We start from the raw sequence: 26,064 nt of genomic DNA, 5'->3' as shown, positions 1-26,064 counted from the left end.
ACTCACACACACACACTCACAGACCACAGCTCTGAATGGTTTCACTGCAGCTACAAAGCTGACCACTAACGGCAGGAATATTGCGTAACTTTTTTTTTATTTGGGAGGAAATAAAATAATGTGTACGCTCACCCACTGTTAGACATGAATTAACATTTATATATGTATATATACACACACACTACCGGTCTTCTTTGTTTTTCTTTAGTGATTTATTTTCTAAATACTACAACAATACTAAGGATTTTAAAACTATGAGATAACACGTATGGATTTAGGTAATTATTCAACAACATACTTATTTTAAGGCATGAAGGTCGGCTGTTCTGGAACGGTTCTTGCAAGAACAGTATCGTCAGTATATGCGTTTGCCAAACCCATTAAACCCCATGATGAACTTCTTTCTCCAAACTTTTGAGCAGTAGTCTATATTAATATAATATTAATAATATTATCATGACATTATCATAAATATCAATATATAATGTAGCGAATAAATTTAGTATTAAACTATTTATACAAGTGTGTGTACATTTTTTGGCCATATATTTATAATTAAAGACAAAAAATATGTTTAAGTTATCCAAAAGTAATGATCTCCTGAAAAACCTGCATCAAGTTCCGAGTAGGAGTCCACCGCCGTTGCACCGGTTACGTTACACGCTATGCAGTGAGCATATTATATTATTCAATTAGGACTGTGTTAAAGGAGGTTTTAGTTAACGTAACCTCCCGAGACCTGGACTCTACCACTGTGTACGTCACATCTCCTCCTCCTCCTCCTCCTCCTCATTGTTTTTCTTTACCATCATCTGGTAACTAAAATGTAATCAATGTCTTCAAACTAGATATTTATAAGGACTGAATTTGGAGATACAGACATGTAGCTGGGAGTAACCGTCCATGTCTTCATATGAGGACATCTGAGTCTCTAACGGTCAAGAAATGATGTTAAAAAAAAAAAAAAAGCATAAAGATGGAAGATGACATGAAGACGCAGGCTGTTAATGAGGTTTAACGCGTGTGTGGTAGTGTAACACTACGCTCATTCATATTAGAATGCATTCTAATAGAAAATTATTATTGAATGCATTTTATGAAGTGGAACACTTATTATCCTTTGTACAGCAAGCCAGTCACATTTAGATCAGCACCGCACAGGAAACTTACCGGGAAACTGGTAGCTATAACTCGGAGCAAATCCAGTGTATCCACGCCCATACGTCGCCACGATGTTTGGGTAACCTAGAGGACACGGACAGAACAAAAGTTTAGACTCGTCAGAAAGAAAATGCTCATTAATGGTAGAGTGCTTGTAATATATATATATATATACAGTACATTGTGCTTCTACTTGGTCATCTTTTATAATCAGATTAAAATTTTTTATACTGTAACAGCAGCGGTCCCCAACCACCAGGCCGCGGACCGGGACCGGGCCTCATGGAAAGAATAAAAAATATATATTAGATTTTATTGACTATCAGAGTCTGCAGAGAGTCGAAAAACGATCAGATCATCTCCCATTCGCTTCCATCTGCCTTAAAAGTGTGTCTAAAGCAACCTCAACTCTGCTGACGTTCCGAATTAAAATCAAGCCTTAATGAAATCCTGAAATCAGCCCAAAAGCACTAAAAACCCGGCTTCCATTTCCAACAACCTATATCTTTGAGAGACGGGGTCGTCTGCAGTGACGTCAATAAAAATGAAATTCCCGAGCAGACCGGATATGGGGAATACACTTCAGGTGTCCCCGTCCCCATCACTCCTAGATGGGGACGTCTCGTCACAGGGAGACAATCTCAGAACTTACACGGATTCCCCGTTATAGTATGTTGTATATACTGTATTAAGCTCTTTATTATGAGCGCTAGTCCACATGAAACAGGTCCATGGTGCGAAGAAGGTTGGAGAGCTTCGAGATACAACGAGAATGGTAGGATGTTCCTACATCATCAATCGGCACAACCTGCACAGTCTTCTGATGCTCCAGAAGCTCCAGCGCACTGTACATCATCCCGTGACATGCTCTTGGTAGTGGTTTTTAGAGGAGAGAAGCAGTGCTCACACTCACATTTTTATGAGCTCATAAGAAAGAGCACTTTGGTTACAATAAGCAAGCCACTTCTCATCTCATGACTAAACAATTCCTTTGATTTGTGGGTTTTGTTCGCAAATGCAAAATCTGGCTAAAAAAAACATGTATTACAGCTTTCAGATACATAAGCTCCGCAGCCTTGTCCTTTTCCTCACCATAGGACAAGCGAACAATGGTGTAGCCTCACCGGTGGGAACGCTGAGGGAGACGAATCATCCACAATGTGGATTTTCATTGCAGTTGCAGTTCACCTTGCAGGCAGCAGAGGGAGCTTAAACTACAAACAGCCCCTTTTCTCGCTCGCAGTAATTAACAGTTCTGAGAATGTGAAGACGCACTGTGCCGTACACGCACTGCGCGCACACACACACACTGAATAGACTATTTATACCACCACCGATACATCACTGCGGTTCTCTTTTCCACAGCTAAGGATAAAGAGGAGAACGAGGTCAGAAACCGAGACAGAGAGCATGAATGAGACTCCGCGTTTAGCGTACCGGTTTAGACAAGTACACGCGGCATCGCCGAACGCACACTGATATTACAACGGTATGTTAGCAAGCAACTGCGAAGAGCTTCAATCAGAACGCGTCACGAGGGAATTTCTCCACCATCTGCTCTTTTTCTCTGGTGCTACTCAGAGATGTGGCAGCGTTTCTGTTGTTACTCCGGCAGATCGCATATTCTTGGCCTGGTTTATTACTCTTTTATTTACACGCTTTATTGATTTTCTGTTCTCCAAAAGGAAAAAACTTGGACGCAAAGCCAAGCAGCATGTGAGCAAGTGCGGTTAATACATTTTTTCAGAGCACTTTATAAACACACACACATGCATGAGTCCGTACAGTATTCTGACACACATGCATATGAATTGCGACAGAGAGACCGGATCACCACCACACGAGGGAACAGTCAGGTCTAGACGGAGACGTCATGAAAACCCCTAGAGCAAAATCTTTTTTTTTTTTTTTTTTTTTTTTTACTATTTAGTGTATCTGCGGTGTTCTGGCCCTCAGGCTGTAACCAGTGACATTCAATCAAGGAGCAGGGGTGCAAATCTGGCTGAAATGCACCGTGCACAAAGAGCAGCAGATGTGACCAAGGCTACGGGTGGAATTTTGTTAACCGTGCCGAAGCGAGGCTATCTGCATAACCCTGGGTGGTTCAGGACTAATAGGCCTCAGCGGGGCTCGGGGTAAAAAAGGTTTCGGGGTAAAAGAGTGTGTCCAGCATGTTTAAGCATGACACATGGGAGATGCCCTTTTAGGATTAATCTTTGCTACTCAAAGTCTCGCTGCAATCAATCGCTAAATTGGTCTCGGGTCAGCGGAAGAAAGTTTTAGCTGCAGCATTAACCGAAAGGGCAGAGCAGTCGATGCTGGGTTACAGAGTCACTGGGCCAATCGGAGCACTGGGACGCCTCACCGCCATCTGACTAACGAACACTCGAACCGGTTTCACCAGTCTACAGGAAAATGTGCTCTCACTGGGGACAATGGAAAAAGAAAAAGGAGATGGACATTGCGAGATTTTTTTTGGGATTGTTTGTTTAGACAATTATTATTTTTTTTTATTCAACATTTTACCCTCGAGTATTCTGTTACATGGTTATGCTCATCATCCTCTAATTAGGAACATTTATAACCTTTTGTCATTATGCAAGGATCCTCATCTGATTGGATGCCCACTTGATGATGGGAGAAGAGAATGACCAGACCAGTTTGAGCTGACAGGAAGTCTATAGCAACTCAATTAAGCACTATTCTATTTAAAATAGGACACGCCTCAAAGAATGCACAAAACACTAAACCAGAAAAAAGTGTCTCACATTTCTGTTTAGAAGTGGAAACTGATAGTGTTTTGCTGATGTAACACATCCATATCAAGGTTAAATGTTCTGTGCATGCTGAGATGCTCTTCTGCTCTCCGTGGCTGCGCAGAATTTATTATATATAATTTAAATATATTTTGCTTGACCTTTTAGATCAGTCTGTTTTTATTCGACGTCTCTAAACAACAGGGCATTCACACTCAGGAGACTGCTTTGTGTAAAATGCTCAGGTTTCTGAAATACAGTCCCCGACTTACGAACAAGTTCTGTTTAAGATGTTCATTAGGTAAAGCATAAAAAATACAAAACATATAGGTTTGGTGTTTTGGTTTCGCATCATACTCTAGCAAGACTGCGCATTTAAGTCGCGAGGGGAATCTTTTCTTTTTTTTTTTTTTAATTAAATTGCATTTTTTGTTATAAGTGTATAAGACTCACTTTGTCTGATTTACAAACCAATCCGACTTACAAACGTGATACTTACTGCATTAGAATTCCTGCATTTCTAAGGAATAGTATGTTCCCTCTTATTATCCAGGTTGTGACCAATGCTACATAATTATTATAGGGTCCGTACTTGTGCCATATCCATAATTTCTGTGGCAGTTAGTTGCCAGATCGACACCCAATTGTCATTTATACACACTACGGGCAATATGGGATTAACTTATTCTGCATGTCTTTGGACTGTGAGAGGAAACCGGCGTACCAAGAGGAAACCCACCACCAAGTATGGGAAGAATCCATGCACACAGACCCCGAGGCGGAAATCCAACCCCTGAACATGGAAGCGTGAGCCGATAGTGCTAACTACAGTACCATGCCACCGTGATGCCTGCTACATTATTGTCAGAATGAAAACTATTTCTATTTTACACTGTAAGTTCTTCTTATAAAAAGATTTCACATTGTCCAGATTTGACATCTCTGTAAAGGTAGATATTTCAAAAACTTCCACTTTCAGGTGGATGTGGATATGCAAGCAAACATAAAAAAAACAACAACAACAACAGGACTCGGGTCCGTGTAATTGAATCCTTCCGATGCAAATTTTTCACCTAAAAAAAAAAAAATCTGAATTAAATTTGCCTTTCTGTAAAAACAAGGTCCTTTTCTTGACTCTTGAGTTGCTGGCTTTAGGCACTAGCTGAGAAGGTGGAGTCTCACTAGTGAGAAACAGTAAGCAGGAAAGGGCTATGATAAAGGTCATGATGTTATTTACCCATCGTGCATCAGGCAGCAACTCGGCGTGATGCATGCTGGGTAAATAAAGGCTGTCATTTCCTCTGGAGCGCCGGAGTCAGCTGCTGTTGCTGCTGCTGCTGCTGGTACAGCCGCTGCTGTCGCTTCTCCCGCCTCTCCCCGTTATTAATATGCATGCTAATGCACCTATTTTATGGCTCAACGGTTCCGATTCACTTTAAAATCAATTATCCATCTGGTACACCCATACTCCGCACCAGCTCGAATGTGTATTAATTTCAGCAAACATACATGCAGCACAACACAATAAAGATAAATGGTTCGATTAGGACTGGTAAACAAAGGAGCCGGGGAAGGAGTTTTAATGAGATCTGGCGTAGAAGGGAACCTACAGTTCCTTAAATAATGAGTCCTGATCTTCAGCTGCCTTTTTTTCCCTCCTCCTCCCGTTCGAATGCAAATTATACTAAGTTATGTCGCGCTGCCCTGCGTTTTCCAATTTCATTTAGATAAGCGCGAGTGTGGATAAGTCTGGAGTTAATATTTTCACATCAGCACTCCAAAGACTCTCTCTTTCTCTCTCTCTCTCTCTCTCTCTCTACAGCTCACTGTCGAACCCGTAAGAACTTCTGAAAAGTTCACACGGCTTGTTAAAAGTTCAAACCGACCAGATTGCGAGGAAAGCTGGCAGGAAAAGGCGGCCCTGGTGCCATTTACATACTGCTGCTACCACAGCACATGAATCAGACTCTGTTCATTTCGGGATGCCTCTGAGCCGCTGCCCACCGTGCTGTTCTGTTCTGTGTGTGTGTGTGTGTGTGTGTGTGTGTGTGTGAGTATGTTATAGGGATGACTATGATAAAGTAGAAGATTGCACGGTGGCTCTGGAGCGATGAGGAGCTCCTGAGATTCACCGGTGCTGTCATTAGCCAGAGCAGAGGTCAGGCAGATGGATTGGTGAGCCCCTAATAGAGCATTATCCTAATTTTCCTCCTCATTTGCGCTGCTAATGCAGCCTGTGCTCGAGTGGGCGCCGCCATACGCCCTGCGATGCCCCACCCCGCCTCCCACAGGCTCATTTCCATATGGGACGACCCCGAGCTCAGGACCGCGGGTTGGTAGGGGCCTGGCACTTCATTCCGCTAATCAAGAGCGAGCTGACTAGTGAGGTAGACAATCAGCAAGGCTCAGTATTCAGTGTATTTAGACCAGAATCATATATACAGTCAACCCCTGAAATTCGCGGAGGTTACGTTCTGCAAATTGTAAAAAATAATAATAATAATAAAAAAAACGTAAATTTTGGATGTAGTAAAAAAAAAAAAAAAAAGCCTATAAATGCCTGTTTTTATAGTTTAAACCCTAAATATGCCGCCAAAAACACTTTCATTTCAAACTTCTAAGCTTAATGCATTAGCCTTAAAATATACAGGTAAACCCGTATACTGTACCATACTGTACTGCTGTGTAAGAATGTAAAATACCCATGTGAGCCTTACGTATATGTACTGTAATTCAAGTTGTTTTCTTTGGTATAAGTACTGTAAAGTAAATACAGTAATAATTCACCATAGCTGCCTTTTTTTTACGGTTATGATAAATAAAATCAAAAATTAGATTGAAATTATGCCGGACTTTATGTTAATGTTTATGTTACAAAATTTGTAAATTATATTGGTCTTATATGCATATTAAAACGCATGAAAAAAATGCAAAAAAAAAAACAATATATATATATATATTTTTTTTTTATTTTTTTAAATGAGATTGTGTAGCTTTATGATGTTCAAATGAAGTTTATAATTCTTCGTGTAAACGTCTTGGCTACACTGGGATCCAGTCCAAACCATTTCAACTAAATGAGTGACAAACCTGTTTCAGAGTAAATATGATCCACATCTGGCCGGCATGAAAGAAAGAATGAATGAATAAGTGTGTGTGTGTGTGTGTGTGTGTTGGTACTCACTCAGCATGCCCATTCCCAACATGAAGGCGTCCATGGTGTAGGGCAGACCCCTGGCCCGGCCCCGCGTGCCCGGCGGGAACATCACCTCTTTGGGCTGGGCCTTCTTACATTCTACCTGTAGGAGACACAACGAGACACAGTCGTCACCACAACGACGGAATAAACATGAGGACCGGTTACCGCGGTTACATTCTGTTTACTCCTAAACCTCTAAGTGATGTTTAACCTAACGTCATCAGACCAGACCGGCATTTTTTAAGTGCTTTCTTATTAATCTCTCTTTCACACACACAAATATACTGTACAGTACATACACACCCGCACACATCAATCTGTTAGACCAGATACACAAATGATACACTATTTTTTTTTAAATGCATAGAGTGTTGAAATTCATTGTGTCAATAACTTTTTTTTTATTATTTATTTTTTAGTAAATTATATGCATCCCTGTGTTTAAAAAAAAAAAAAAAAAAAAGCACCCCCTGTTGGACATACTGTACATCACACAATTTCGCACATACTATTAGTAGACGCACTTTTCCTGCCCTGTTCGACTTCCTCCGTGTCGTTTATTTAAAGCAAGCTTGAACCGGACAGACGGACGTCAGACAAAATATTCCTCCCTTCCGCTACACCCCCCCAAGCCCCCCCCCCCAGAGCAGGACAAACGGATACGTGTGTGTGTGTGTGTGTGTGTGTTTTAAGAAAGTGGTTTAGAAAATGTGTCTACTTGTATTTGAGTGTGTTAGAGCTGTCACACTCTCTTAAAATTAGCATTTGCGTTTTAATTAACGTAAGAGATTAAGTACTGAAATGCAATGGAGTATTAATGAGTCTATATTTTTATACCGCAGACAGTCAGAGTGAGTATTTGTGTGTCGTGTAAACAACAGGAAAAAAACATCATAATGAATATCATAACTGCTGGTGATTAGCTGGTTTTATATTTCCTATGGGACCAACTCGACGTAAACATATCTACGATTGAATACATACATTTAAAATAATCTATATAGATAAAATGAAAGGTTTTGTCTGTACACTGGTCAGAACTCGCTCTTTCAGTGATATCTTTTACGCTTTATACATTGGAGGACGCCAAACCAGGCTCAGAGAAATTATTTTCTGTCTGTCTGTATATCTGTATGTCTGTCCAGCCAGATTTTGTCACAGCATCACACAGAACTGTCTGGACAGAATATAATAAATCTTCTGCAGTCCTTAGATCTCTACCTGAAGTTTAATCTGCACCATAAGTGAAATCAGAATGTGGAGTAAAAGTGATTTTATGAACAGTTATGTGTGGGATTTAATAATCTACTGTAAAATAATCTACTAATGCGCTACTGTCTCAATGTAAACACACACCTGCACCAATAGATATTAATTAGAAAAGATAAAATGAATATTTTGACTGGGATTAGTTCATATTTTCACTTTGGCTGAAATAACAGCGCTGAAGTGGTATAAGTGAATTCTAACGCGCTGGAGTGGTTTTAAGACAAAACTTCATCTTTATCCGAATCACTTTTTATATTTCTCTCATCTGTGATTCACTCTCCGATTACCGAACAGGGAGTGTATTTGTCTGAGCACCAAAGAAGGACAACTTAGTGTAAACAAGGCGTAAGATACTCAACCTTACAGAATGGGATTTCTTCGTATTAATAAGTTAGACAGAGAGTTCTGCCGTACAGAGAGACACACAGACATGGACGTGGGCTTCAACCTCAAATAATAATAATAATAATAATAATAACAATAATATCACTAATTAGCACTGATACATTAAAGCTGATGATTGTATCCAACTTCCTGACTTTTAGGACGCACAGCATTTTTTGTTTTTTCTTTAAACATATTACACTCCTGGCAGGCAATTAAATAAGAAAAAAATATATAATAATAAATAATAAAATAAATAAGCAAGTTTCCATCATTCATCCTTCTCCATCATCTGGTCTCTGATTATTTTATTCAACGCACTTGTTCTGTGAAGCGTGTTCTCTTTCCAATAAAATAAAACGTCTTAAACAGTTTGCGTATTCAGCTCACGCGTCCTCTAAACGCGAGTACAATATTCGGCGGTACAAGCTGCCGAGAAACTTCTGATGAGCGGTGCAGATTGGAAATGGCGTGTGTTTATTCATTAACACACACACACACAAAAAAAAAAAAAAGAAAAAAAAAAAAAAAAGAAGATAAGGACCCCAGAAAAGTTTCAGGCCCGTGTGTTTCAGCAGACTTGCGTAAGGCGACTAAAAGTAGACAGCGGGATCATACACTATAAAACTGTAAGTATGATGAAAATTCAAATATCAGTCGAGCACCGAGATCGCTCCTGACAGCTCCCGCGTGTGTTCTCATATCTGTGCGAGCTTGTGACAGGAGTCTGCTCTTTGGTAGGCCGAGCTCGTATTCGCCGAAAATGTCTGCTGCCTCGTGCCGCCCTGCTCCGCTGCAGCGGTGATCGACTCGTCAGCCTGCCTGCCTCCAGCCTGTCCATCTGCGGGGCTAAAAGCTGCTCTCGCTCTCTCTCTCTCTCTCTCTCTCTCTCTCTCTCTCTCTCTCTCTCTCTCTCTCTCTCGCTCTCTCTCTCTCTCGCTCTCTCTCTCTCGCTCTCTCTCTCTCTCTCTCTCTCTCTCGCTCTCTCTCTCTCTCTCTCCTGCTCCCTATCTCAAGTCTATTGCGATTCAGAATTCATCTTTCCTTAAACATCAGAAGAAAAAAAACTAAGGCCAAGACAGTTGTTTTGTAGGAGAGAAAACACACACACACACACACACACACACACACACACATATATATATATACACACTGACACGCATCACACCGATATACTCAGCATTCATCTGGACAATCAGGGAAATATATTTAGATTCAATCAGGGGAGAAGAAAGTAGAACACACACACACACACACACACACACGGCCTCTTCTAGCTCTGAAAGCCATACTGTATAAACGTGTGTGTGTGTGTGTGTGTGTGTGTGAGACCTCGGGCTGCCTCGGAGGTGGCTTTTAACCCGAGTACACTACAGTGCTATAACCCTGAATTTTATATCAAGACGATACACACACAAAAAGAAAAATAAGGATTTGACGTCTCTGGTCCCTCACAAAATACGTACGAGTGATTCTGGTGGAAAAGCTCACACTGACACTGAAGAAAACTGCTAATCAAAAATCTCCAGCTGATAGTTTAGCGGCCAGAAAGCTCGAAGTCGTTGATCTGCAGAAAAAATGCTGAATTAGGCTTTCATGTCGCTCGTGCTGTGTGTGTAAGGTGTGATGTGTGTTAGAAAGTGCTTACACCGAAGACGATGAAATCAACAATTCTTAACGTTTCTTAAAACACATTAATATCTAATATACCTGCTGCTTTAGAGAATGAAGCGTCACCTTCCAACCAATCAGAATCGAGGGTTCAACGCTTCTTCCTTCCTTCCTTATTTTTGTGCAGCATCGACTGTCAACACTGTGTTTTACATATACATTTTTTTTTTTTTTTTAACTCAGCAAGAAAGAGTGTCAGCGTCAGCTATTCCTGTTACACCGAGGCCATGCACGGGTTTGTTATTCCTGCAGCGAGAGGTTAAAAATGAGCCTCTGAATGGGCGGTGAGTGGGAAGGGCCTCCAGGGATGCTGTGTGTGTGTGTTTGTGTCCCCTGATATTACAGTCCAACGCAGGACGGATTCTTTCACACTGATGAGAAGGATGCTGGGAGGTGTGGCAGCGCGTGTGGCAGACTGGCAGAAAACATCGCTCTCTGGGTGAAAGGAGCTGGACCGGTTCAGCTGGCGCAGAAGAGAAGACAGGAAAGGAGTGGAGACGTTGGGAGGGACGATCGTTGGGTTCTCGTCCCACTCAGCTGCCACAGTTGTCAACGCACCCGTCCACCGCGGCATGGTGATCATCAAAACTCTGCCCATCCACCACCGAGCACAACTGCTGGGTGCGTCTTCACTCTGATTGGTCAGAGGGCATCTTTTCTCTATACCAACAGATTAATCTGCTTCGTCTGAGGGTCTGAGGGTCAGGGGTAGCTCGGTGGTTAAGGCATTGGGAGGTTCAGAAGGTCCCAAGTTGCCACTGTTGGGCCCTTGAGCAAGGCTCCTAACCCTAACCTCAACTGCTCAGATGTGTAATAGGATAAAAATTTACAGCAAGTGGCTTTGGATAGGGGCGTCTGCCTAAATGTAAACTATGTTAAAAAACTAAATGTTAAAATCACTAAAATAAACTTGTAAACTTAAAGTAAAATGTGAAGTTTGAAAGGAGTTTCCAGTGTAAAAGCTTTGTTACAGTCAGCAGGTTTCACTTTTTGTTTCTCTGTAACCTGACAAACATTTTTATCTGATTAATTAGCGATGGAACAGCTTTTCATAGATGCTGGTAACATGAACCAGTTTGGTCCATAACATAAAATCTAGCTAATTAGAAACAAGTTAAATGGTGATTAATTCATTCAAGATCATTTCAAGTAACGGTCACGCTATTCATCACGTGTATATGTACCTCACTTGAGTAGTTCTATCAATGGATAGGTTGTACTCCAACAAAAAAACTTATATACTTAGTCCCCTACATATGAACATTTGAGTTACAAACTTTTGAAGATACGAACAGGCAATCGCGCATGTTAGATCACTTGTCTGGCGTACATCGTCACGGGAGTGCAGCGTGCATCCGAGGAAGGAAGCGTTAAAAGCAGCGGCAATGAAGCTGGTACTGCTAAGAAGCATGGCTCGTTCTTTTACCATGAATCGTTCAACTATCGGTATGATTCCAAAGAACAAGGACAAATAAGAGTCCGGGGAACATTTAGTTAGTTTGATACAATGTGCAGCCAACTGTGTTAGTATCCTAGTTCCTGAACAATACTGTATACGTGGGACTTACGAATGAAACTCGTCCGTATGTTGGGGACTGATTCTACTTACTCTATTTTGTTGGTACTACATTTGTACATTGCTTTGGATTACATAATGTGGTACGTAGCATTTGAAGCGGTACTATTACATGTAATCATGCCTTCCCTCTGTGAAATGCTTAATCATGTAGCAGGTGTTTGAAAAATCGGACGTGTTGTTGGTTTCAAACAGCATGTTCACAGTTTGAAAGCAGAAAGACAGACAGAGAGAGAGAGAGAGAGAGAGAGAGACTCTTTTACTATGACTACAGTGAGCTAATAAACGCGTATTACTTTTGTACTATTTCTCATGTACAGTCGTAAATGGAGGACATTGTCCACCACTGCTTCCAGGTCTGCACTTAGGTGTACACTTTGTGCGTTAATACTTCTAATCTGTTAGTTTCTGTCCATTTCACTAAAGACATTAGGCTGGTGAGCTGCGTCTCACCCCAGGAACCCTCCTGTCCCTGACAGACTCGTCCCAACACCACACACACACACACACACACACACCGAGAGCAAGAACGATGCGGCACCTAAATCTCTCCTCGGCCGGTGATGTTTGCCTGATTAATTAGTAACTATAATAGTTAAACAAGCTCTTTAATTCTAATTAACCGAATCACTGAGTAAATTGGTCAAACTGTAAGTCGTCCACACGGTGAAGGCCACCATTGCTAACAGTGACGTGTTCATCCCACTTAATGCAGAAAGGCAAACAGCCTTACGGGCATGTCTGTCACAAGACAACATCATCAACATTCTGCCTCTCTCTCTCTCTCACACACACACACACACACACACACACACACACACACACACACACACACACACACACACACACACCACTGCAATGTACACATGTGGAATTGCGTGGCTGTGCTCAGAGCACAAAACAATTTGTCTCTCGAAGGAGAACGCTCATAATTCCAAGCATAAAAGAACTTTCTGCTGCATAGGCTTAAACAAAACCTATAGAACAGTGATGGGCAGCGATATCGTCCGTCCCCGAGAAAGTGCAGAATCCATTATCTGCTCAGGCACAGCGTGTATACAACCCTGTCAAACCAGGAACACATTACTGCCCTGCTTTTATTATTTATCCCAGCCATAGTCAACTCTACAGCTGACTGTGTGTTTGCGTGCTTTTCATTTACAACTCATTTTTCATCATTAAAAATGTGCAGCAACACACATACTGTAACACGAAGTGCAGAATAATCCTCGCTCAAGAACACCACGCACAAGAGCTGCCAAAAAAAAACCTCTTGGCAAATTTATTTAGTATTTAGTAAATAATGACGGCTTCCTCTTTTTTAACAACCAAAAAAAAAAAAAGAAAAGAAAGAAAAAAGATCAAAGACCAAGTTCAAAGTTCGTCCAGAAAATCTGGCTCAAAGCAAAGTGCCCACCTAAAGTAACAACTGTTTATGATTGTTTTTCTTTCACATACTATGAACCTTTTGTCTCTACCATTCACATTTCTATTTGGCTTGTGCTCGGCGCTGTCTGCTATTTTAGCAGAGGGAGTAGGAAAGTGTACAGTAGTTTTTCCGCCCTTGTTGCCCCACAGACTTGCCAATGATATATACATACATACAGAAATTGGTCACTTTGGTGAAATACATGAAAGCAAACAGCGGCTGTGTAATCCTGTGATAATCGTCTTGTTATTACAAACAAAGCGTCCTGTTACTACGAGAAAAGCGTCCTGTTACTATATTTTGCAACAACAATGCTTTTCTTTTAGTATAACAAGATGTTTCTCATAGCAACAAGATGCTTTCCCCTTTAATGAGATGCTTTTCTTATAATAATGATGCTTTTCACGTAGCAAGGAGATGCTTTTCTTTCCATAACAAGATGTTTTTCTCATAATAACGAGATGCTCATGGGGATTTTTATTTATTTACTTTCATTTTTTTTTATTTTGGTAGGACCAGACTAAACAACGTAAAAGAAGAGTCAGGCCCGAGGTCACTGTTTTTAACAAAAAAACAAAACAAAAATAACAAAACACAACAAAAACTACTTTCCACAAATGACATGTTTAAGATCAGCTCTTTCGGAACATTTCACCGAAAACAATACGCGGCCCCTTCGTTTGGGGAAACGAGCCCCGTCACGTCCCAGCTCAGAAAGCGATTATTCCCTGCCACTGCTCACTGTTGTTATGCCATAGAATTCCAGTCTTCGAACTGTTTTATGAGAAAAACTGAGTTTCATATCAGGGCATAAGACATCTGTAGACAGCGAGCACTTCAATTATAAGCCACGAAGCCTGATGTATGAAAAAATCCATAAAAGCTCTTTAGTCGGGCCTTATATACTCCAAACCTCGGAGTTTAAGAGATTTTTACACAACCACGCGAACTCCCTCACATTCTCTGGCACTTACTCACAGCTACACACATGACAAATGAGAAAAACCTCGCTTGATTGGCTGTACGAAGCCATCAGAAAAGCCCCAGCTTAACAGCAGCATGTAATTCACAAGAGCATGAGTGAGATTACTTTTGAGACACGGGAGCGTGTGCATTATTGATACACTTTGCCTATGACACAGAAATCTATATTCTCCTTCCATCACAGCCGCCCCCTCCCTCGAACGATGCTGTCAGAAGCTATATGCTTCAGCTGAAAAAAAGAAAAAAAAAAACATAAAAAAGTAGAGCCAGTGCATGTAGCTTGATGCTACCGTACACAGCACTAATAGCTCTCCTTTCCATCGAAGCTACATAATACAGCTCTCGCCGTAGCCCGAGGAGGACTCTTCCTCAGCTTTCTGTCTTCTTTAAGCTTTTGTGTGAAGGCGAACTAATGTACTGTGCAAGTCAGTTTTTAGCACTACTCTCCCTGGGCAAGGTCAGGCTCTGAATAACTGCTTATCTGCGTCGTTCATTAGCTTCCTTCAGGAAAGCCGCGATGTACAGCGACAGAGTTTGGTAAGTGGTTTCAGGAAACACATTCAATGCAATTCAATTATTTATACGTATAGCGCGCGTTAACAATGGTCACTGTTGTGTATGAATTAAAATGATCAAATTGTTGCCGAAGGCGATAATGGCAAAGGAAAAACTCCCTGCGATGACAACAGGAAGAAACCCTTGAGAGGAACCAGACTCAACAGGGAACCCATCCTCACCTGTTTAATAACAGATAGCAGGGATTGATCTTCAGTCATACTGTGTGTTGGAAGGCTTTCATTTTAAACGCTAACTCAACAAAAAATGACCTTGTAATCTCCCTGGACGACAATCACATCACCGCTTTAGCCACTGCCCGCAATCTTGGGGTAACTCTTGACGTATCAACTAACATTTTCCCCCACACATTACTAACCTCACTCGCTCTTGTCGATTTCTTCTTTACAACATCAGAAGAATTTCCCCATCTCTTTCTTCACAGGCTACTCAGATGCTTCTTCAGTCCATGGTTATTTCAAGACTGGACTACTACTGGTCTGCCTCCGTCCAGCATTTGCCTCTGCAGCTGATCCAGAATGTACTGTAGCTGCACATCATGTTTTTATTCAAGCTTCCCAAATTCTCCCAGACTAACCCACTTTTCACTCCGTGCACCACTTCTGTAGCTGCCCGCATCTAATTCAACCGCGCACCAAAAAAATGTATGTATGTAAGTCACTCTGGATAAGAGCGTCTCCCATATGTCTAAATGTAAAAAGTGTGAATGCAAGAATGCACTGGTTACTTACTACATTTAAATTTATCACATCAACTCTTAAACTGTTTGGTTACGAGCTAAAAAGATGGTCTAAAACAAAACAATAACACACCAGGGCCCTGCTTTATCAACATTGTGATTAAAAGGTTTAAAACCGTTTCCTACACATAAAATTCCCAAAGTCTCATATGCACAGTATAACTTAATATAACTCATTAACGGAGAGTCGAAACAATCAATAGAGTTTTACCCTCTCATCCCAAAGACAATGGGGTTAAGTTTGAAAATAAATCCATATGTCCCCATAGGAATATGCTGCATATTCCAGGACTCAGATTGTGAACGAGTGGTTCTTGCAGCCTAAGGAATCATTTCGCATCATCAGGGAAGAAAAACTCCATAGATGTGATAACCTGGTCATTTAGGACATTCAGGTGGTCAGCTGACTTCATTTTATTGCCCCATAACGTTGCTGAGTCTAGACCTGATCATCAACCCCAGGTCATAACACTGTCTCCAGAGGCTTGTACAGTGGACTCTATGCATGATGGGAGCATCGCTTCATGTACTTCCCTTCTCACCCTGACACGCCCATCACTCTGGAATAGGTTCAATCTGGACTCATCAGGTCTCATGACCTTTTTCCAATTTTTATGCTCCCTAACAAATGGAAGTATTTTTTTCTGATGAATCTCACTAATAAGTGGTTTTCTTATGACCTCACAGCTGTTTAGTCCCAATCCTGTGAGTTCGCATCAGATTTAAGCCCAATCCCAATTCTACCCCTTACCCCTACACTAAGCCCTACCCCTCCAGTTGCCCCGTTCACGTGAAGGGGTAGGGGTGTCTCATTTCTCTTTTGGTTGGAGGGGTAGGGGTAAGGGGAAGGGCCAGATAGCCCTCGAAACGAAGATTTTTCGGGACCTCACTTCAAACGAAGGGCTAAGCGAAATTTTCAACATGGCCGCTCACTCGAGCAAGCAGACCCATAAATCTAAGTAATTTTTGCCATTCATAAGGATTTTTATGACAGGTTTTTTATTATATGTATATTAATTTTAGTCTTGTGTTTGTGTTTATGGTGATGTTCTGTAAAGAAACGTTTGCAAAAAAATCGCTAAAGTTTGCTAGCGGATAGCACCGATTGCGCAATATTACAAAAATATATTTTTATGTCATATACACTTTACTGCATGCTACAAACAAATATAAAAGTTCAATAGCACAGCGGTTTGCCGAGCATTTGATAACGCATTGTTTGTTTTACCTACATAGCTCACCGCCATACTCTATGTGTACATGTAAATTAACGGATACATATGATGACGTATAACAGTGTTGTAGTGGTGTCCCATTACTTAGGGGAAATATTTTAACCCTTCCCCTTTCCACTTCGTTTCAAGGGACAAGGGGAAGGGGCGAGGGGTAGGGGAAGGGGTAGAAAATAGAATTGGGATTGGGCTTTAGTGTGTATGGAAATGTTCTAACATTCACTGTTAAACATACTGTAGCTCAGAAATGACTGACGTCTCTCAGAAAATCAGCACTTCTGTTTGTATTGTAATTGACAGAGAAACCTAATTGTTTTCCCAGATCAATATGAGGTCAAAAGGACAAAAGGTCACACAGACATCCAAAGCTTTAGTTTAAAAGGGTTCATCAGAGGCAGTGAACTGAACAGTATTGGTGTTGATCAATGGACCAATCAATAAAATGACCAATCAATCGCTCCTTTGGGGTGGAAGCATTGCTGGCAGGTAGCAATATGTTCTGAGCCAGATTAGCTTAATGATTAGCTTAGAGGAGGAAGCGGTTGCAGAATGACCGAATACACTTCCTGTCTTGGGGTTTGAATCACAAGGCATTTTATCACAAGGCAACAAAACCAGCATGTGTGTGTCTCTGTGTGTGTGGCCATCCTGCTCATCCATCATCATCACCCACAGCATCAGTCCATTAGTCGCACAGCACAAATTAATGACATTCTGAGTGGCTGTGATAAATGTCACACGAGAGGATGCATAGGCTCCGATCCGCTAGATACCTCTTCTCTCGCTTGCCCCCTCTCTTTCTCCCTGTTCAACATCTGGGGAAAGCGAGTCCGCATTCTGTCCCGGTCTTTGTGGCTGAGCAGGAGCGCTGAGTCTTAATGACTGGGTCATTATCTGTGAGATGGTCACTCGAGCAGCTCTACTGGCAAAGCGATAAGCACCAGCAGCCAGTTCCCCTCAGATAACCGGCCCACTGCTGGAGCCAAATTGTGCCAAAAATGACAAAAGGAGAGAGAAGGAGAGATGGAGAGAAGGAGGGAGGGGGGTCGATGGGAGAGAACGAGGCTTATTGGTATGCACTGCCATTTCCCGCATTTCGTTGATGAGGCAGAACTCACATCTTAACAAGCAAGAAGGGAGTGATCAGGAGCCATTGAGGAAAGAGAGAAAGGAAGGGAGGCAGGGACAGAGCAAGCCAAGGCCATTTTCTCAATCACTCTCTCATTCCTGATTCCCAGCAGCCCTAGGGAGAGCGAGCGGAGGCAGCAGCGGTAATCAGATCTGAAAAGTCTGTGAATGAATGAAGAGCTCTGCTGTTCTCACTCTTTCCTTCTCACTTTCCATCTATCCATCTTTTCACATGTCTCTGGTCTGTGGACAGAAGAGTGCATTCAGGCAATGCTCTCATCCTGACACGAGGCATCCCGGGCAAGGATCTCAGCCAGCTGGAAGAGCCTCTTGCGAGTGTAGGAGGGAATAACTTTCCATGGGTTATGGAGAGAGCTGTAATTCACCACTACCCTCCAGCAGGCTGTAAATAATGACTCAGGAGATTCTAAATGACACTGTTTAGTGCATGAAGTCCTGGTTCTTTAGTCACTCTACTGCCACTGAATGACTGTTAAGGACAAGGAGTAGGAAGGAATTATGGATGTTTGAGGAGAGTTAGAACAGATAAACAAGCCATCATATTCAGCATTCTATGGCTTCTTGATTAGAAAAGTTTAAGAGAGAAAAATGTGGACTGGGCTAAAAAAAACTTCCAGGCTTTGGTTTACTGTAACACAATATGCAGTGAGCATAGTCATGGCCAGTACCATGCATGATTCTCCACTTCAAAGACCCCCCACCAGGGACTAGCAGAAAAGTGCACATCAGGTTTGGAACCTTGCTTGTGAGGGGTTTCCGGCAGGCTGGTTAGCATTAGTTTATTCATCCAGGTTTAAACATCCCTATCTCATACAGTACTTTGACACAAAACCACTAGCTCGTCAACCCTTCCCATCCATCTTCATTTCCTCCAGATGTGAGCTTCACGCCAGGTCCTTTTCAGGTCTAATGTCAGGCCAGCAATCTGTGACTTTAACCAAGCTTTGGCTTGAAGAAAGGAGGCTCCTGAATGTTTTATAGGCTGCCGTGTGTCCAATCTCAAAAATCAAAGGCAGCTGGCAGCAGGAGGGTTCCCCTCTTTTCGCCTCGTACTCTCCCTCTCTCCCGAGCCCCTCCTGTGCTGGAATCCCTCCCAGGTCCATCTGGGTTGTAGGTGTAAGGGGGCACCTGGCTCACAGCTTAAAGAGTTACCTAAACAGATGGTTACAGCGAAGAAGAAAGGGGAAAAACAGGGGGGAAAACAGCAGCTTTCCAAACATCCCAATCCAAGCACTGGCTAGAGGTTTACAAAATAGTAATAACAGTCATCATAATGATGAGGATGATGATAGCAAATTAGCAAGTCAAATAGGCAATGAGGCTTGCAAGCAGGTGATGCTTCTGAGCCTGCTTTGATCTTGCTGGCACGGAAAAAAGAGATTTCAGCTCTGAAATGAACACCGAAGGCGGGGGCAGGAAGGCACCAAACTCTTTTCAAACCTGCTCCAAACTAAGCTGTTCTTACTCACACTCCTACATCTCTTTCATTTAAAATGGAGCCAGTGAAATGTCACCAACACGCAAGAAGAACCACTGTTGTCATGTACGTGAACCAAATGGCCTCTATTAAATGCAGCATTTTGAAAGATGGTCTCTTCTTTTCCCACTCACTTCTTTTTAGTTTTTTTTTTTTTTTTGCGCTTGCCCTAAGGTTACTCATCTGGTAATAATGATGCATGCAATTTCCTGGCAGGCTCATTTTGGAGACAGGCATGCGATGGATGGCATGAACAGAGCCGGAAGGAGGAAAGTGCCAGGAATAAGATGTGGAACCAGTACCCTGGCTTTGGTGCTCCCTAGTGATGAAAGCATCTGATGCGGCATCATATAAAAATTGATTGCACTGTCTGGTTCTTATGAATCTGAAGCCAGATAGTGTGTTTGTCCCGGAGATCTGAACAGGCGGTGTGTGACAGGGTTGGACCAGGAAGAAAGTGAGGGCGGAGAGAAAAAGAATGTGTGTGTGTGTGTAAAACAGGCATTCTGTTCTTGATACCCAAACCCCACAGGTCCTGCTCTCACTGAGCCATCCCATGTGGTCTCAAAGGGGCCAAAGACAGACATTAGTCACTTGCTGGTACACATGAATAGGTCCAGGAGGGAAGACATGAAGGAGTCTCCTACTGCTTTCTGCTCTGTGGTCCCTGTCAATCAAAAATTCTGAGTCTGAAAGAAGGTGGCACTCTCTTTGGAGCACTGATTTGAGCCTCAGTACCCCAACAACCAGGTTCTGCTCTACCAAGATCCAACATAGTCTTTAAAACTTTCCCATAGATACGAAGGGCTTCTGAAAATATCTTCATCCAACAGATAAACACAAAACAGCCCAGGAACTGATCTAACTCTAAAGAATCTAAGCAGAACGTTTATCTGGACAAGGTTAAAGTGCAGAGGGCGTGGGAATGAACCTGTTATGTTTTTAAAAAGATCGCAAGGACTTGTCTAACCGAACAAGCCACGATTTTTCCATGTATCCATCTATCATTGTGTTAATCTACACGTCTTTCCGTTTATATTCACATTTTTCAGCAGCTTGTAAATGCAAACCGCTCCTTCAGCCGAGTGGAACGAAAAGCGGAAGTTGAAGTGTAATAAAGAGAACATTGAAAACTCGCTCCCCAAGTTCTGCTTCGCACCAGGCAGCCAGACTCGGGTAGAGATTTGGGTAAGACTCGCTGACTTGTACAGATGAGACGAGGCGATGCGGTGTGACGGAGTGATGAAGCTCTGTCGTAAAAAGTGCAGAGATAGGGATTTATAGGACGGAAAGTCCTTGTTCTTTAAAATCTTATTACTTGATAACTCCATGAAGCACCATCAGCGTACGTCTTTACAAAACAAAATCTCCAAAAGTAATTTTTTAAAATCCGTTTCTAAATAAACTGAAAAAAAAAAAAGGCTGCCAATTCTGTGTGTGTGGTCCTGAGCGTTCAGCTGTGTGACTCAGCCAGCACGAGGGCCAAGGCTGGTCATTACAAGGATCGCAAAGGCGATAATCCATCTTTAATGAAGTCAGCTGCTGCCAAGTCTATCAGTTTCTCTCTCTCACGTCTTTCTCTCTCGCCCGCTCTCTTTCTTGCTCCGCCAACTAAAGTGCAGATGGAATAGGTTTCCATCATCCTACTGTGTCTGTACAGGATACACTGGGCCAAGATAATTTTGCTCTTCCTGGACAGCGCGTACACATCACTGCGGCTGAAACATGCGGTTTACATTCACACTAAGTAATTAGGCGCGGAACGACAAAGAAATTTGAGAACACTTACCATTTTGTTATTGATTTCATGGAAATGAATTTCACAGACTTTCTCTACGACGTCTTCATTCTCGAAAGTTACGAAGCCGAAGCCTGCAGAGAAACAGAGACAAAAACACACAAGGATTTAATAAATAACGTGTTTATTAGGATTTTTTTTTTTTGTTGTTAAAAGTGCAGCATAAAATAAATAAATAAATAAATAAATAAAAGCCATGTTCTGTGTACCGCGGTGTCCATTTGACCAGCAGTGTCTCGGGGCATGTTTGAGACGAGAATTACGACAGCCTTAAACACCAGCGTGCTCTTCCCCAGCAAACACGCATTGTCTTTTTGAAACCAGGCCAATGATGAAATCTCTGACATTATTAGACACGGTGGAGAGGCTCATCCACACAAATAAGGGAGATGGGAAAACAGCACAAAGCCCTCTTAATGAGATTCACGGAAACCCGCTCTACAGCATCTGAATTTCATTAAATGCATTTTGTGTTCCCTTCATTGAAATTTCACTGTATAACAAGCTCTCGTTTTTATGGTAATATGGGAGCAGCCAATATCTGAAATGTGTCACTGACCATGGGATTCTTTTTCTTCGTATTTATTAAATAAAAGCTTAACCCTCTCCTGCTGGCCCGAAAAAGAGAAGAGAAAAAAAAAAAAAAAAAAGAAGAAGAAGAAGAGCTGCCGGAATTCATCAGGCATCTGCGATCCTCTTTTGCATTAGACTCTGATGGCGACGCACAAAAAGCAATTTTCTATCTGTATGGCTGAGCCTCAAAAGGGGAAATTACTTGCCATTGCCAAGTGTTAAGAGGGGGCTTACTGTGGGAACACAAAAGAAAACAAGCTGCGATGAATGGAAAACCGTTGCTTTGCTGTCTGTTTATTCCGGTCGAAATGTTCGGTAGTACCTGCTATTACACATGCTCACGAGTGCTGCTCACATACACACACACACTTCATCATCACGAGCATCATCTTTATATTCAAGAGCAGCTGTGTTATAGAGACAAGTGACACGCACAAAAGGAAGCCACATGACAAAAGTGTCTAAGCACAGGCTTCTGCTGGCAGATACATACATGTGTGTATTACAGCACACAAGCAATTCTTAATGCACCTCTGCGTTAAATACGTTATACCATGACGTTTTTTACGTTACTATATCTACTAAACCAGGCATGTTAGAGATCCGACGCCGGGAACAAGCTCCTTTTTAATCCCTCGGTCCTCAGGGCTTTCTGGAAGTCACATCCTAATCCGAGCTAACAGATCATAAAAGGAAAACCGCAGCCAAGATCGACACTGGAAGCTAACCTCTTAGCCTGTGAACCTCGACTGCTCCAGGAGGAGAGATAAGTGGGGTCAGAGGTCAAGTGCAACAGATAGGGAAGGCATAGGGCTGTGGACTCGGCAACACAAACACACCGCAGATAAGGCGAGATAAGAGGCTGATAAGACGGCAAGTAATTGAAGTTTCTACAGTACCATGTGGGTTTTAGGAACTGAGTGCACAGCATGGAGGAGCAAGAGGAGCAACCGCCACTGGGAAGCCCGCAACGATGTCAAGCAGTGTTTATTACAACATTAGAATATTACTAAAAAAAGTAACCTATTTTTGCACAAGATGTACCGGATGTAATGTTCGTTTCAACCTTGTTAGTTATCACTCAAACCTACAGCAGTTTCTTCTCTTCAAAAGCAGAAGAGGACTCTGCTTTTGAGGATAATAACGGACACCTTCTGGAAGCCTCACGGCCTTTCACAACCTGACATGTTATTTGATAGATTTGTAATAAACTTAATAAATAAGTGTTTGAACTGCATGCTGGTGTAATTGAAACATATTGTGAGTGTGGCATGTGTTAGAACCATCCTCTCATCCCAGAAGAGAAGAGACTTGGACGGGTTGGTGAATAGCTCATGAGGTCGCTTCCTGGGCTGCCGGCTTTCACAGGGTGTCACACCTTGCTGAGACAGCACACCCAGGCGCTGCAGAAGGCTGCCATCGACGTCACGGTGCGAGAACAGAATCTCTGCTTCCCTCGGTTTTACACAAACACCACATGGGCATCTCGTGCAACGTCGGTTTGGAGAAACTAGCGTTTGAGTCAGACACTCGGGAAAACATCCAAAGCTCATCAAATCACTCACTCTACCCCACATCCACCCCCCACACCCCCGACTCCCCCCGCACCATTTCTCCCCCTCCCCTCTTCTTACAGTTTCAAGTTGTTCACCTCACTTTAGCCTTTTCTTCTCATTATTTACTGCTAAGCAAAGAAATTGGAACTGGCAAGGGAAGCTGTAATCGCTGAAATAAAAGCTCTCGCTTTGACCGGGAACTACTTTAGCGCACACCTTCTTAGAGAAGGAAAAGAGAACTAATTGGGCTACAGAGGGGAATAAGCATGGTATATGAGCAACGAGGCTCAGAAAGTAGCGGCAGCTCTCCTGCACGTAATTGCCTCCTTTGAAATACGCCTCCGGTCTCGTAGGTGTGACATAGCGGCGGGTTCAGACAAGAGCAGCCGGCTGAGATATTTTTTCACACCGCAGTCTCGCTTCTGCAGGGCGTGTGAGGCTTCTGGAAGGGCAGCATTCGGGAGAAAGTAGAGGACCGCCTGACAAAGTGTAAGGGTGACCTTGCAAGTGCCACTTTTGATATCTGACAATTCAGTTGTCGTGAGCCAGCTGGCAGGGGCGAAGCCCGGGAGGAGGGGGACTCACTGTGAGAGAGGGGTTAGCACACATCTGGCCTTAGCAGACAGTCTCACTGTCGCTTGCACAGTCAGGTTCAGGGCCATACTGCAGTACCGGCGCTGACCTAAGAGGGGCAGTGCTGAAACACAGGATAATTGGATTTATCCCCCCCTCCAAAAAAGAAAAAAAAAAGAGCACGACTGAACTCCAAACAGGCCAACGCGCCTTGCATATGACATGCAGCGCAGTATTCTCACATGTACTCACTAACACTGCCATGGCAGATGTTGAGGGATCCGGTAAACATGAAGCCTGACGTCTCTGTTACAATTACGGATGCTGCCGGAACAGACGGGGGAATAAGCCACACGACGCGCCACATATGCCTTTACTTTCTTTTCTGCCTTTTTATCCTTGGACCGCACACACGCTAATATCCAGGAGGGCAGATAGTTTTGCAGCATGGGGGTTCTTACTGAAACTCAACCCATCTTGCCCTATTTAACGACTGCCCACCATACTGCGGTCGTCCGCTTCATTCCCTGAATCCACAGAGCCTTTCCTCATACCTCCCCATGGTCCCCTTGAGAACAACAGATGGCAGACGCAACCCCTTTCCCTTGTGTTATTAAGAAACGTCCGTACGATTTCCTCTCGCGGCCCTCGGGAGCGGCAGCAACACCTTTCACTTTCTCGTCCGCACTACCCAACTTTCTCTCAACCTTAAACAATCGGCTTTTACGACAACTCGCAGATTTTGCAATTGCACGCCCGATAATAGGTGTTAGCGCCAGTCGGCCGGCCGTCGCGGATGACTGAGTTGTATCTCACACTTATTAGCCGGGCGCTAGAAGCCTGTCTCCCCACTCACACACGCACTGCAGCACATCTCTCTCCCTCCCTTCCTTCCTCTCAGCCAGGGTCTCTAACGCTTGAGTCCTGTTCTCTCCTTGGAGCAAAAAACACACACACACACAAAAAAAAAAAAAAGAAAACCTATTTAAATGCAAAATTGATGAAACACCAAGTGACCTTTGCTTAAAAAGCAGTTTAATGTATTTAAGGCGGAACAAATCAAGAGACTTCCAAGGAGACCCTAATTTCCACAAGTCAGCGAAGGAAGTGTAAAGGAAAAGCGTAAAAGGGAGAAAGTTAGCACAGTTAAACGTTCGAACTGTCAGGTTCTGACGGAAAAGTGACTTCGACTCCTACGCCTTCCCTTTGGGGAGTTATAAATGAGTGTGAACGCTTTTGCGAGCTAATGTCCTCTTTCAAAGCATTTACGCAAGCGCATAACGGAGACCGCTGGGATGATGCTGGAGACAGGTTTAAAGTTCTGTCAGAGTGAGGAGCGTGCACGCTATTCACACTCACCAGCACACACAAACACCTTTTTTAATACAGAGAAGCACAGCTGACAGCTGGCAGGAGGACATGAATAGATGCAGTGGCAAGAAAATGCTCAAGGCAGATAAAAGATACGGAAAGATGTTTTATTTACACCAAAGAGACACAGTTTGTTCAGATTTAAGGTCCAACTGCGCGGTACAAACGTAGCATGCTAGCGCAGGCGAATGAAAGACATGCAAGACTTATGGGTGATCATTATTTTCTGAAAACCCCCGTTTTGGACGGAAAGAAAACACTTCGAACGAATCTAATAAACACACAAAGGTAGAAATCACAAACTCTGGCTAGGACAGTTCCTCAGCCTTAGCTACATCACTGCAGTTCAGCATTTTCTCACATTAGTTAATATAGTAGTTTGCTTTAATTTGTGCCTATCAGACTATTACGAATATTATGCACATACACACACATTCATTAGACCGTAGAACTGCCGGGAACGATAAAGGCAGAAGGACTATTATTTTGTGTGTCCTCTGCTGATCATGTCTCCTCCTAAAATCATACCTCAGCATGTCCGCTCTCTAAACCCTGCTGACTCGCACGTATTCGCCCTCAGGCTACTCTTGC

General features: G+C 42.7%; 1 protein-coding gene across 7 annotated transcripts in view; it reads right to left on the bottom strand.

Moving 5' to 3' along the window:
- Positions 1–26,064, bottom strand: part of msi2a (musashi RNA-binding protein 2a) — a 240,452-nt gene that overhangs the window by 45,723 nt on the left and 168,665 nt on the right. For all 7 annotated transcript variants that reach the window (XM_053515776.1, XM_053515771.1, XM_053515775.1 and 4 more), the window contains exons 8-10: positions 21,392–21,474; positions 7,102–7,216; positions 1,171–1,245 (exon numbers count right to left, since the gene is read on the bottom strand). In XM_053515776.1, the coding sequence (XP_053371751.1) occupies positions 1,171–1,245; positions 7,102–7,216; positions 21,392–21,474 (273 nt within the window). The remainder of the gene's footprint in view (positions 1–1,170; positions 1,246–7,101; positions 7,217–21,391; positions 21,475–26,064) is intronic.

The sequence above is a fragment of the Clarias gariepinus genome, chromosome 17 (genome assembly GCF_024256425.1).
Source record: "Clarias gariepinus isolate MV-2021 ecotype Netherlands chromosome 17, CGAR_prim_01v2, whole genome shotgun sequence".
Classification (NCBI taxonomy): Eukaryota; Metazoa; Chordata; class Actinopteri; order Siluriformes; family Clariidae; genus Clarias; species Clarias gariepinus.
This window is presented reverse-complemented; position numbering and strand designations above follow the sequence as displayed.